This window comes from Schistocerca cancellata, chromosome 3, assembly GCF_023864275.1.
Source record: "Schistocerca cancellata isolate TAMUIC-IGC-003103 chromosome 3, iqSchCanc2.1, whole genome shotgun sequence".
NCBI classification, from domain to species: domain Eukaryota; kingdom Metazoa; phylum Arthropoda; class Insecta; order Orthoptera; family Acrididae; genus Schistocerca; species Schistocerca cancellata.
Genome location: NC_064628.1, coordinates 631,628,140 through 631,643,398, shown reverse-complemented (window position 1 = coordinate 631,643,398; position 15,259 = coordinate 631,628,140). Strand labels below are relative to the sequence as shown.

General features: G+C 38.4%; 1 protein-coding gene across 1 annotated transcript in view; it reads left to right on the top strand.

Annotated features, from left to right (window-relative positions):
* Nucleotides 1-15,259, top strand: part of LOC126175561 (serine/threonine-protein kinase PLK4) — a 237,778-nt gene that overhangs the window by 148,693 nt on the left and 73,826 nt on the right. Inside the window, exons 8-9 of the mRNA XM_049922415.1 lie at nt 5,938-6,053; nt 12,922-13,873. Coding sequence (XP_049778372.1) covers nt 5,938-6,053; nt 12,922-13,873 — 1,068 coding nt within the window. The remainder of the gene's footprint in view (nt 1-5,937; nt 6,054-12,921; nt 13,874-15,259) is intronic.

Here is a 15,259-nt window from a genome sequence, read left to right as displayed (position 1 = left end):
ACTGTTAGTTTCTTCCTCAGAGAGAAACAAGTGAAAGGTTGAGGAAGGTTAGAAAGGATGAGTAAGTCACTCAGATCTAAGTGTGGTAATGACGCACCTATTGCCCTCAACACATTCTGGGTTCTGAGTGATGTGCTTCTCCTTTCTATCCTTGCACAACTTGCCCATCTCTCCTTGCTGTGAAAAAAACTAATAATTCTGAAGACTAAGATGAGTTTTTTACTTTTAAATGTATCTGTCAGCAGTACTGGAATTCCATATCCTGAAGATATTGGCCGGCAATTCTGTCACTTTGTTGTTCCAACATTTGTCTGTGACCCGTAATTCAAATTTTATTTTTCTCCCAAATGTCAATTGCATAATGGATTAATATATCTTTATATGTGAACATGTTAAGTTAATTACATATATAAATGTACAACCAACAGAATTCATTAGCTTCTTTGCAACTTAAAAATTAAATTATTGTTCAGAAACAATAAAGTTGGAAAATCATCTTTTGTTCAGCTTCTCTGGAGATAGTGGGAAACATCTGTTGTAACTCACAAGTTCCCTGTATAGGTGATAAATGAGACTGGAGTGTTTGGCTGCAATAATAATAACCTGTATAATTAATATGATATTGAAAAGTTCTGAATGGAATACAAATAACTGAAAAAATAAAAGTATCATTAATTTTCTTTGTATAGTTGAGAAACTGAACGCTCTTTAGTGCTAAACATTGCAATTATATGGTGAGTGATTACTTTTTACTCTTCATTATTTGTAACTTGTATGATTAAAACTCATTTTAGGTGTTACATTCGCAACAATTTATACAAGAGTTGTGTTATTTGTAGGTAATTCCACGATATGGAAAGCGAGTTCTCTACTAGCTATATACAGGATAACAATTATTGAACTATATGAAATAAAACCATCATAACTTCTGAATGGTTTGCATTAGGATGTTCAAACTGCACAGTTGGCCGCGGGGCTTGAGGGGAATTAGTATGCACATATATGGTTAGGTTTAGCAACGAAGCCCACTTTCATTTGGATGGATTTTCAGTAAGCAAAACTGACACATTTGGGTGACTGAGAATCTGCATTTCATGATTGAGAAGTCATCCTCAATGTGTGGCTGTGTGGTGTGCAGTGTCCAGTCACAGAATAATCAGTGTGATATTCCTTGATGACACGTTGACTACCGAATGGTACATGATGGTTTTGGAAGATGATTTCATTCCCATCGTCCAAAGTGCCCCTGATTTCAACAAGATGTGGTTCATGCAAGACAGAACTCTACCCCATTGAAATATGAAAGTGTTTGATGTCCTGGAGGAGCACTTTGGGGACAGCATTCTGACTATAGGGTACCCAGAGACACTGGCATGGGTCTCGATTGGCCACCATATTCTCTGTATCCGAATGCATGGGACTCCTTTTTGTGGGCTATATTACAGAAATAACCCCAAAACCATTGCTGAGCTGAAAACAGCCATTCAGGAGGTCATAGACAGCATTGATCTTCCGACACTTCAGTGGGTCACGCAGAATTTCGCTATTCGTCAGTGCCACATCATCGCCAGTTGTGGCAGGCATATTGAACGTGTCATAACCTAAATCCGAATATTGTTAGTGATGTATAAATGTTGAATAAAGTGTGTGCATGCCATAGTTTATAACTAATTTAGGTTTCTTTTCATATAGTTCAATAATTGTCACCCTATAAATAAATTCTGCTTACCAAGTGGTGACAGACACAATCAGAAACAAAAGCTGACAGATAAATTAGTTTCCAAATTCAAACCTTCCTTCATCCAATAAAGAATCAGAATTAGTATGAGGGAATAAAACTGTTTAGGGATTAAAAGTAATGTCATGTTAAACTCAGATAAGAGAAAAATGAAATTTTAAAACCTCAAAAGTTATGTTGCTGGGTAACTGGAAAGTCATAGCTAATGGTAGGACAAACTGAAGCATAACACTTCTTCTTTTATTTTGTTTCTGTACTGTCCTACAGTGTCTCTCTTACCCTTACCTCTAATTTAATATTTGAACCAACCAGCTTTAGTTGGATAACAGACCCTTGTGTTTAGAAATTGATTGTAGCAGCTTTTGTATGTATGTTTCTCTTTAGCTACTTGAGACAAAAGTAAGTTTTATTCCAGCTGTGACAGTTGTTCATATTATGGCAATTTCGGTGGGATAACTACCATTATGTTTCCTTATAGTAAAAATTTGTTGCAAATAGGAGGAATATTTGTGTTAGTGGTTGTTGCTGCACAGGAATCAAAGACAGACAGCATGTCATACACCTCACTGAAACAGACATAATCAACTGTTCTTGGATTTTCTATTATCCTGTATTGTTATGACTACCTGTTAATTTAAAAAACAGCTATTTTGTGCAGTGTGGCCTGCAGCTATGTCATTTGGGAGTAGCCTTTAGGCTGCCAGAGGTGCCTAAAGTGATCGTGCATACAATGCTTGGAAGTTTCTCTGGCTAGGCACTTTGATGTAAGTGATCCACTGATACTCATTTTGAGTTAACGGTTTGTAGGTCAAAGTGGGCTGCTGCTTCCTTTTTTCGTCAGTTTGTAGATATGTGTCTCTGGCATAATTGATTGAATAACACAGATTGATTGCATTGCTAAGAAAGAACTTTATATAAAATTTTAGTTTGTCCATATACTCTGATCAGGCAGAACATTATGACCACTGACCTACTATTGATATAATCCCGATAGCAGCAACACCTGGCGAAGAATGACTGCTAGTCAGATACCTGCATTGTGCATGCTGTATCAGTGAGTGTGCCGTCCGTGTGTAGAACGGGGAGGGCACGCTATCTATCTGAGTTTGACCGAGGGCAGATTGTGATGACTCCATAGGCTCTTCGTGAGCATTTTGGAAACTGCATGAGCTGTTAGGTGTTCAGGGAGTGGTGTGGTGAGTGTCTTCAACACATGGCGAAATCAAGGTGAAATCGCATCCAGACGTTGTGGGGTTGGGCAGCCACCCCTCATTACAGATGTTGTGTGTCGTAGGCTGAGCACACCGGCAAAACAGGACAAATGATGAACTGTGGTGGACCTAACATCAGACATTAATGCTGGGCAGAGTACAAGTGTATCTGAATACAAAGTGCACTGAACGCTGCTAACGATGGGTCTCAACAGCCCACGAACCATGCATGTGCCAGTGTTAACACCACGACATCGGCAACAACGACTGAAATTGGCATGTGAGCATTGGCTGGACATTGGCACAGTAGTGGAGCATTGCATGATCTGATGAATCCTGATACCTTCATCATGCTAATGGGAGAACTTGAATCCATCGTCTTCCAGGGGAATAGCTCCTGTACTGCAGGACGAAGACAAGCTGGTGGCAGCTCCATTATGCTCTGAGGAACGTTTACGTAGGCATCCATGGGTCCACTAGAGCTTGTGCGAGGTACCATGATGGCCAAGGAATATCATACAGTAGTTGCAGACCACGTACGCCCTTTCATGACAATTATGTTTTCCGATGGCAGTGCTATTTTTCAACAAGATAATGTGCCAAGTCACAAGGCCAGGTGTGTGGATGAAATGGTTCAAGGAACACAGTGGGGAGTTCCAATTGATGTGCTGGCCCCCCAACGTGCTGGATCTGAACCCAGTCGAACACGTCTGGGATGTGATTGAATGTTATGTCAGAGCTCATCATCATCCCCCCCCCCCTATAATGTACAGGAATTAGGTGTTTTGGGCGTGTGGATATGGTGCCAACTCCCTTCAGCAACCTACCAAGCCCTCCTTACTTCCTTGCCACAATGCATCGCCACAGTTATCCGTGCCAAAGGTGGCCATTCTGACTATTAGGTAGGTGGTTGTGATGTTCTGGCTGATAAGTGTATGTTTAGGAACCTTTAAAGTAGGTCACTTGTTAACAGCATGGCTTGGCCAGAAATGAAAGTGAGTGGGAGCTCCAGATGGCCAAGCATTTAGAAAAAACAGCACTTTTGATGCAGATTGAGTTAGTCAAGAGCCATTTATGTTAACATTGTTTGCAGGAAGTAGTTGGTGCAGCAGGAAGACTAGAGAACAGCAATCCAAGGGTCATGGGATCGAGTCTATACAGAAACAGTTATTTATTTATTTATTTCTAATTTTCAGGTTTTGCCTTACTTATTATCTAAATAAATTGAAATAATGCTCACTATATTGTATGTATTAACATTTTCATAAACGGCATGAAAAGAAAAGGCAAAATATAGTTTGGGATTGCAAATAAGTTTCCATTAAGGGATTGTAAAGTGTACATGAGAACTTTGTATATAAAATTACTTTTATTATTTTACAGGTGATGATATGCACTTGTTGATTGTAAAAACAGGGGAACAGTAATTTTCTCTGCATCTGATACACATTATAAATGCCACATTGTTGCAGTTACATGTTAGTTTTATAATGCTTTCAGGAAAAGCAAACTTAGTTTACATTGATTTAAGATTCTGTTTCATCACATAGTTTGTTAGAAAACCACACGTAACACATTTCACAAAATATTGGTGAGTATAGCTGATGCAGTCTTCTTGGGGCATTATTTCTTATTGAAGCTTATTGATCAAACTCTTTACAGGGTGATAAAAATGACTTTGTAGGGTTGCACTAGCAGAGTTCATTTGGAGCGAATCATTTTAATACTGTACAATGGCAATTCTTCTAAATCTTGAAAAATCTCATCATATAATTGTGGATTTGTTTGTCCTCCCCATGAGTCAGTTAACAGAAGAAATTTATTACTCTGTGTGTAGGGCTTTGTCACACCAGTCAAAACATTTTTGTGTAAGGCTGTTGTAAGTTTCCCAGATTTTGGCAAAGTAATGGCATTACTATATTTTGCCATGTACACATCCACTACTTTTTGAATCCCTGGTGCAAATGAGCCAAACCTCACATAGGCACACATAGACTGTTGGCAACAAGAGGGTCACTTTGTTCATATCCTGTCCTTTCCCGGTAACTGCTTTTGCCCCTCAGTGGTCCAGTATTCAGCTGTAAGTTGACAGATACTGCAAACCTGAAAACAGAACATACAGAAGTGACTATTTTATTGTACATGACAGTAAAAAGAGTATTTTAATTGATGTTGATGAATGAGAATTCTTGGCTTACTTTTTTGACCAGACACTTTAATTACAGTCCCTTCTTGGAAAGTTATTTGCAGAGTCCTCATGGATCCTGTAAGTGCAATCTTGTCTTGGAAATTTATTTGCAATCCAAAGTTTACATTTGCCTTTTTTTTTCATGCCTTTGATGAAAGTGTTAATAAATACAATATATTGAGCATTATTTCAGTTGATTTGCAGTATAAGTAACATAAAAATTGAAAATAAAAAATATATATATATTCCAAATAGGGGCTCGCCCCCATGGCTCTCGTAATACCATTGTGTACTTACCTCAATGTGCCAACCTCTGCTTAGAAACTTCGCTAACACAAATGGCTCATGCCTCACTCAGACCATACCAAAAATACTAGTTTTTCTAAACGAATGGCCGCCTGGAGCTCTCACTTTTTCACTTTCATTTCTGACCAACCTTGCGTGTACCAAAAATTTGGACAAAATCGGTGATAACTAGTAGGCACGGTCACCTTGTGAGAAGTCAGAAAACTCTGATGCAGTAAGTATTTTGCTGCACAGCTACGTAATATTGTAATCTCATAGCTACTTTGATTTAATATATGTTTTATTTTGCTGAGATAATAGATGAAGAAACTAGATAGAGGATTACTGGATTCTGTAAGTTCCCTTTGAAAAATAGAGATGTGACAGAATAGAAATTTAAGGTATCCAAGTAACCGCAAAATAGCTTGTCGTTATTTCCACTTTTCAGTTAAATCATTTTAAGTTACCACATTGTGTGTAAACTTGGACCTGAAAATCTGAACTTGTTATTTCAGAATATTTCCCAAGACCATTCTGACAGTGGAGTGGGAACGATGTCAGCTGGCAGCACTAGAGATAGCTCACGTTCTAGTGAGCAAAGATATCAGCACAGAAACAACTTACGTTCCAGGTTTGTTACTGTATAACATACTAGAAGCAGACAGAATGGATGAAAAGATAATAATGAAAAATGTTTAGAAATGTATAAAGAATGAGTTATGTGGTGCATTTGCTAGGTTTTAAGACTGACGTTGTCAGAAGGCTTTTAATATCGTTGTTGTTTTCCAGCTCATGCTTCCCAAAGGCAGCACACGGGCACTTACCATGTCTCTTTGTCATTATACAGTAATTTCTTCCCTTCTGGTTTCGCATCAGGCCTCATTTGAGCACTTAACGCTTTTCAAGTTCTAACCACTATTTGCTTGATTCATTCTCTAAGTGCTTTTTTCCTTTTACTTACCTGCAAAAGTAAATTTTTGGTGCTTTAGTGGTTTTCATTGTCTCATTAAAAGTCAGTAATGCTTTAATGTCTGATCATGTGTAGCAAGAGTTGGCAACCTTCTTTTACCTCCAGACTGCATCATCAAAATCAGAATATCTTGTAGGCACTTCAAGTTTTCAACTTAATATTTTAAAAATGGTGATCGGCAAATAAGTCAAAATTGAAATTTTTTGCCAAATATCATTCTTAGGCAGTACCTTAAAATGAAACATATACTAATTTAGTGAAGGAAACATACTGGTACCGAATATTTTAAATCAGAATTTTATGTAAGGGGGGGGAAAAAAAAAAAAAAAAAAAAAAGAGCGGAATGTGTCTTTTGTAGCTAGATGACTTATGTGTACACAACAGTACTACTACAGTTTAAGGGAAAAAGGAACAAAACAACATAAAAAGATGGAGAGAAAGTTCGTTCATATTCAGCAGTACACAACTTTACAAATGCATAACACTGGAGATATGAGAGCTGCCTTTTAAGTTTCTGTGAAAACAATTAAAGAAAAACATTTTTTGGTACAGATGATTTTATTATTTTTCAAAAATTTGGCCTTTAAAATTGTTTACTCTTTGACATGGGTTCAAACCAGTCCTGAAAACATTTTTTTCTGTTTTGATGTTGGCACCTCAAAAACATGGTTTTGGAAATATTCAACAGCTTCTTGAGATGATGAGAATTGCTGTCTACACATGTTTTGTTTTACATATGAGAACAAAAAGAATTCATAAGGAGACAAATTGGGTGAATTTCGTGATGTAATTTGCAACTTGCAACAAACAAATTGTTTATGGATTTTGGTTTTAACTGTTCTCTAAAGTAATGATCGTGAAATATACAGTTTAATCAAAGAAACCTGCCACTATTTTCGTGGAAGGGATTCAGAAATGAACCACTGTTGTTGATTTTGAGTCATCTGGGAACATGCAAACCGTTGATTAATGATTACTTTCCAGTTTCCTCAAATTTATCCAAGTTTTGTTTTCCTTACACTGGTGTCATGAGCCTGCTTTGAACTTCAATCAGATTGTTCTGAATCCATTGTGAACAGATCTTTGTTACCACTAAATGTTCATAAAAAAGCTAATGTACTGTTACGTAATAAAATACACATTGTTTTGAGAGAATCATTGAAGATGATTCTTGCTTCAATTACTAACACTTCCAATGTTCTCTTGTACGGAATTAGTACATCCATATCAGCTTGCAGCCAACAGTATCCGCACTGTACAAATTACAAATAGGTGGTTCATTGTCTAACATATTTTGATATGTTAAATTTTCGCACAACATATTCAGTGGTTAACATAGTTCAGTGGTAACAAAAATTTGACTGTATCAGTTTCATAGATAACATGAAGTTGCAGCCAAGTGTGTGGATTTCTCACATTAATCTCTTCCTGCACAGTGAGGAGACAGGGTGGCAGTTTTTCTGGAAGTTGTGCAATTCTCAAGAAAATTAATTTTGCATGAAAAAGTCTGGGAAATATCAGAAAATTCTAAAAGACTTGCAGAATTGTGAAGCACTCTGTGGGGATTTCAGTATTTCATTGACTGAAAGAGCTGTTACAGATGTATCTGTGGATTCTGCTTTGATAAACAATCACTTGTGCAGTTGTCACATGAGGAAAAACAAAGCAGAGCCTTGAGTATTTTTAGTGTGTGTTGCTTGTTTGCAGCTGCCTCCAATGTACTGACTGGCATTAGGAGTCTTCATTATTGTCTGTAGGTATGTATTTGTGGCAAAAGGTGGGTTCCTGTGGCCCTAGGGTCCGAGTGGCCTGCCTCTCCTTTCTGACCCTCCCCAACCTTTCATGTTTCCTTTTCAAGGAAGGAGTCAATAGTTCCAATGGATAGGATGACATCTTGTACTTATTTTATTATATGCCTGTCGCAGTACTGAGAAATTTACCTTCTGGAGGTACCGCATTTACCCGATTATGAGACGGTGTTTTCCCCCACATTTGTCATTTGAAAACTATGGGGTTGTCTTATATTCACACATTATACTATTGCTCCCAAGGCCAATGTTTTTACATTGTTCAATAGATTGATATAGCAATTGTCTCATACTTACAGATGAAGCTTTGGCTATTGAGGTTTTGTACAAATTTATTTTGTACAATCCTGTAGGGTAGGGCATATCTGACAGTACTTGCATTTGAATAGACTCAAGATTTCTCGATACGCCAATGTGCTCAATACAGTATCAACCTCGCTCAAACAGACACATTACATTTGAATTGCAGGGCTAGTGAAAGGGATGCACAAGAAACTATTAACTAGCTGCTAAAATAATATAATGCTCCATTTAAAAATTGACAGTTTTGTGAAACACAGGAGAAAATAACATTAAATTCTGTCAACATAAAAACTTTTTTTTTTAAACAGGTTTCCAGTAAAGATCCTCATACATATACGGATACCATTGACATACATTTATGTTGCTTTTTAAAGTAAAAGTACCATTCAAACTTAAAAATCTTGTCCTTTAAAAACCATTACTTGATTCTGACTGAAATCAGTATTTTATTTGGTTATGAGAGACTAATGATTTATCAGGTGGATTGCAAATGAAAAACTCGATTGCTGTACATGCATTAGAATACTGGAGAATATCGTTACCGGCTTTTAATCAGCTTTAGAAGATGATGACATTGAGATGGAATGAGAAGGAAAATTAATCCAGAACGAAACATCTAACAAATTAAATAAATCATGTTAAACTGATTGTTGCAGCTGTTGTTGTGATAATAAATTGTAGCAGAAAGACCCATTGTGGAGACAGTATGAACACATGTTACTAGACTTGGCTGAATGGTGATTGCAGTCGTTTACTTATGTGTTAGCTGCTGTTTATCATATGACCTGCAACCTAGAAGATATTGCCTCCCATGTTTTACTTAAGCACAGCACTACGGAAAGTTTGAGAGGGAACAGTTACCCAGTTTGGCTGAGAACTACTGTGCAGCCGACCTTGGGAATGTATACTACGTACTTTGGCTTTTTACAAACGTGTACCATATTTAAACTGTAGTTTGCCTGACCCCATTTGCATTCATAATCAAACTGACTTTGAGTTGGATAAATACTCAAAAATAGCATACATGTCTCCAGGAGACACAAAAAGTCTAGATGGGGGCCAGTGCTTGCTTACATGTTTTGTGCACCAATGTTCTCAGTGTTCATTGTGAAGTATGACAGGAACAATTGGGGGTGTGTCAGGTGCTGGGTCTACACAGTCAATGGGACAGCAGCAGGCAGACAATATGTCTGGAAGCAAGAGACATTATTCTCACAAGAAAATAGAAGCGAAATCAGCTTTGTGTTAAAAAAAAAAAAAAGTCCCACAGTACTCACAACCTCAGAAATCACAACATATTCAGAAGAAACACTCAAATATTTGTGATAGTGGAGGTATATGTTTCACAGCTGTCCTGTTAGGATAATGATGATGATTAAGAGTAGTGATACCACAGATGACAGAATAAGCAAACAAAACCAGTTGTGAAGATACAAATTAAAGTAAATAATTTTTTTGTTTATTTTAATTCTCATTGTATTCTCAAAATGTAGACAAGCAATAAATGGTGTAAATTTAGAATAGGTGTAATGTTAACTATTTAGACAGATCCATTACATCAGTAAAAGTTTGTGATTTTGATTAGTCAGAATATGTTAAATAAATTTTTCTTGAGGAGGCTTTTAAGAAAGTGGGGTCATCTTACATCCAGGGTCATCTTATACTTGGGTAAATACAGTGTCATCTTATACTTGGGCAAATATGGTAAGTGCTGTGCTAATATACGAACAGGTATGTTTTGTTGACCATCATTAAATATTTTAGCTTTTTACCACTTTTATGACTTAACTGCAGTGTCACACTTAAAATAAACTGTGACAATCGCACAAGTGCCTGTTTAGAAAATTGCTCAACTCGTAAGTATATAATATTACATACCATAATGTCAAGTCCCGCACTCAATGTGACACAGACTGCATTTTTTTTTTTATTTCGTTGGCATATGATGTCAAACCGTTCTTTTTAGAATTTAAGTTTGATTTTGCATACAATGTACTGAAGTCTGTTTTTAAAAGATCAGTGGAATCATTTCTGAAGCCAGAAGTATTGATGAATGCCATATTGATAACACATCCACATGTACAAAATTATGATAATTTAGTCTGTACAAAACTTTGATACTTGTTAGTAACTAAAGTTGATAAATCATTGAGACATTAGAATTGCTTCAGTTTCTGAAAGAGTGTAAAATATCTCTTAAAGATTTCATCAGGAGAGTATTCCTCTGCAGTCTATTTTCGCATCTATTGACGAAAACCTACAAGTACTCTTGCTTCTAATCTGATGGAACAAATCTTGATTTGAGTCAGAAATAGTTGGATAAATTGTTTTTTATACTTGTAAAAAAAGAATTGTTGTTACATTTTAGCTTTTGCTGTTATGCAAGGTGGGTGAGGAGTTTGATCATTTCTGAACAGGAAGTCTAGCAGAAAAAATATGCAAATGATGAATTTCAAATGGTTTCCAGGTTCTTCCACAGCAACAGTTTGTAAATAGAGCTCTCTTTGAACAAAGTCTGTCTGAAGATATTAATCATTGCACACAAGAAAGTCTATGACACATTCATATTTAGGTTCAGTTTTATTGTCATTATTATTGTGGTCTTCAGACTCAAAACTGGCTATTACCAGCTCATCATACTAGTCTGTCCTGTGAAAGTCTCATTTTGTAACCGCCGACTCAAACATAGGTTGTTATAAATTTAATGTGAATGTCTGTCAGTGGCATCATATCTTATAAATGAAATGTCCAATTTTAATGCCTACCCTTTTTTATTATTATTTAAAATTGGCTTAATTGGGCTGGTTCTTAGCTAGTTCAATGAAACTATGTTCAGCCATTTAAGACTCATCAGCTAAATTGTGTAAAAATGTTTTCCACCAGCACCCTCTTTTGATATACGCCATATAATACATAAAAGCTATGTGAAGTTACATGGTACCTGATTGTAGAACTCAAAAAGATTTAAATAAAAGTCTGAGAGAACATATGTTTGTCTTTTATGGTTGCTCAACAATGATAACTTTTGCCTTTTGAATCCAGCCATTTTAGCACCTACAATGTGGATAAATGGTGATTGTGTCTCGGCTGTAAAACATAAATACAATGAATACCATTCTACTAATCCTCAAAGTCATGGTTGTTTCTGACAGAATTACAGTATCACTGACAAACCTTAAAGATTTTGTGCATTCAAACTGAACTTTTGGTTTCCCTTTCTGCTTGCACTATGTACAGATTGAGTAACAGGAGATATAAGTAACAATCTTGCCTCACTCTTTTGTCAAGTTACTTCTCCTTTTGATGTTGTTTGACTCATAATGTGTCTGCTTTGTGTACAGGTTATAGACCACCTTTCACCTACTACCTTTTACCCTTTCAACTTTCGGATCGCAAAGAGTGTATTCCAGTCTACATTGTCAAAAACTTTCTATATACTGTATCTACAAGTGCTATAAAAGTAGGTTTGACTTCCGTCGGCCTGTCTTCTTAGGTAAGTCATATTGTCAGTGTTGCCTCCATAACCCAAACTGATCTTCCTTGTGCTTATTCTATGTCATCCCAATCTTTTGCACATAATTCTTGTTAGTGTTTTGCAGCCTTTGCTATTGTGGTTATTACTTTCTCCTTGAAATCTGAAGGTATTTTGCCTGTCTTGAACATCCTGCATATCAGGTGGAAGGGGGGGGGGGGGGGTTCCCTCACCATTTGTGTCCACAAGCAGTGTTAAAAAGAAAATCTTGCTTTTACATATAATGAATATCAGTTGAAGTTTCAGAATGGAAAAACTGAGAAATCTTTTTTGGGAATGTAATCACCACACAGAGAGAGAGAGCTAGAAATGCCAGTAAAATAATAGTGTGTATTTTTGTGCTGCAAGTGGACAGTTAAAGACAATCTCACCTAAAGAATTTTGAATGGTTGGTGGTGTACGCTGGAGTTTCTTTTCCCATACTTCTCAAGTGAATACAAGAGAAGCTTGAGTAAGGTGCATGTGCATGATTTTGTTCTGCCATGACAATGTGATTGCTCAAAGGGCAGTCTAAATGCTAGCGTTATTTGGAGAGTGTCTCTTTCAGTGTAGTCTCAATGACTTGTCCTCCTATCCAATCAATCCTTCTTTCCTTTCTGAGGAAGGAACATAAAAATATCAAAAGCTAGGATTAGTAACCCCTATGTTAAAGTGTTTCCTATACTACTACTAGGAATTTTGTCGTGTGAACACCCAGCCATTCTATCTCCTTGTATTTTTAAATTTTTCCCTTCGATATAATTATTTTGTGAGCTTGATAAATTCTCATTGTTGGTGTATCCAAGAGGCAAGGGATCATAATAAGTATTTCAATGAAACAACCTTTTTATAACATTCGCAGTTGTTCAGTCTGGCATTACCTATAACCAGCCTCATCATTTTTCAGATCTGAAGAACGTCACAAAATTACCCAGCCACAGTTTGAATCGACAAGACATATGGAACAGAAACGAAGGAATATAAACCAGTCACCATCAAGCAGCAACAGCCAGGGGCTTATTCCATCACAACCACCTCGTTTAGCACGAGGATCTGCAGGGCTTATTACTGGTGCACATAATCCACACGGTTACTTCCTACGCCCTACATCTTGTGACTACATCCCTGAAGAATCTCGTGCCCTTCACTGTGTTGCCCAAGAAGAGTCCTGCAGGAGTGGAGCAGCAGTGAAGAAGGTTTTTAGTGATTCCCTTCTACCATCTTTGAACACCGAGTGCTCATCACCTTCTTGTCATGAGAATGTGCATTGTAATGTGCTTGGTCGAGAGGACAACAGCATTTTGAGTAGTTCTGAAAGTGATCCAGAACTCCGTAGACTGGAAAACTATAGAAAAGAATTTATGAAGAAACTTCGTATGGGAGGTGGTTTTAATTGTAATTCCGATGTACATGTTGATGTGCCAACAGAACAGTCTGAAAACCAGAGTGTTAATTTCAAGAAATATGATGAAATTCGAAATGATAGATGTTATTCTCATAGATCTACTTCTGACTGTGACTGCAGTACTTGTAGAAAGATGGAGATTAGAAGTGGGTGTCAGAGAGAGAACGGTGAAAGAATAGGTGTCTGCCAAACATCCCACTACAGCCACCATTTCCATAGTAATGACCAGAACAAATACACTGTCAAAAAGCCCTCTGATAGTGATAGATCAACCACAGGACCTACAGCAACACCACTTAACACCTCTCGCCTGACGCCAATGCGACACAAATTAGACAGTGCTGTGTGCCACATCCTTCAAGATGGAGATGTCTGTATTGAGTTCCTGAAGAAGAAGAAAAGTAAAAGTGAAAAGGTTGTTGATGTCTGTCGGATATCTGGAGATGGAATTCGTGTACGTATGTCACCTACAAATATCTCTCTCTCTCTCTCTCTCTCTCTCTCTCTCTCTCTCTCTCTCTCTCACACACACACACACACACACACACACACACACACACACACACACAGATATATAAAAGAAACTACAAGAAATTCTCTTCTGGGACTAGGAAACGGTGAATTAATTTACAACTATACTACAGAAGAACATATTCTTGCAGCCATTGTAGTCTGAGTAAGTGCATTTTCATACATGTACTAGTTAAACAGTTGTTATAACTTTATTTTCTTCTTGATTTAAATGTTTCTATAGACTTCATATTGATTTTTTTTAACCAAAGAAAAAATAAAAGAAGGGACAGGAAGACTCACAATAAGAACAAACTTTGGTTTGGAAACACAATTTATAATATTGTCTTTTTATATTCAGTTGTGATTTGACAAATACACTCCTGGAAATGGAAAAAAGAACACATTGACACCGGTGTGTCAGACCCACCATACTTGCTCCGGACACTGCGAGAGGGCTGTACAAGCAATGATCACACGCACGGCACAGCGGACACACCAGGAACCGCGGTGTTGGCCGTCGAATGGCGCTAGCTGCGCAGCATTTGTGCACCGCCGCCGTCAGTGTCAGCCAGTTTGCCGTGGCATACGGAGCTCCATCGCAGTCTTTAACACTGGTAGCATGCCGCGACAGCGTGGACGTGAACCGTATGTGCAGTTGACGGACTTTGAGCGAGGGCGTATAGTGGGCATGCGGGAGGCCGGGTGGACGTACCTCCGAATTGCTCAACACGTGGGGCGTGAGGTCTCCACAGTACATCGATGTTGTCGCCAGTGGTCGGCGGAAGGTGCACGTGCCCGTCGACCTGGGACCGGACCGCAGCGACGCACGGATGCACGCCAAGACCGTAGGATCCTATGCAGTGCCGTAGGGGACCGCACCGCCACTTCCCAGCAAATTAGGGACACTGTTGCTCCTAGGGTATCGGCGAGGACCATTCGCAACCGTCTCCATGAAGCTGGGCTACGGTCCCGCACACCGTTAGGCCGTCTTCCGCTCACGCCCCAACATCGTGCAGCCCGCCTCCAGTGGTGTCGCGACAGGCGTGAATGGAGGGACGAATGGAGACGTATTGTCTTCAGCGATGAGAGTCGCTTCTGCCTTGTTGCCAATGATGGTCGTATGCGTGTTTGGCGCCGTGCAGGTGAGCGCCACAATCAGGACTGCATACGACCGAGGCACACAAGGCCAACACCCGGCATCATGGTGTGGGGAGCGATCTCCTACACTGGCCGTACACCACTGGTGATCGTCGAGGGGACACTGAATAGTGCACGGTACATCCAAACCGTCATCGAACCCATCGTTCTACCATTCCTAGACCGGCAA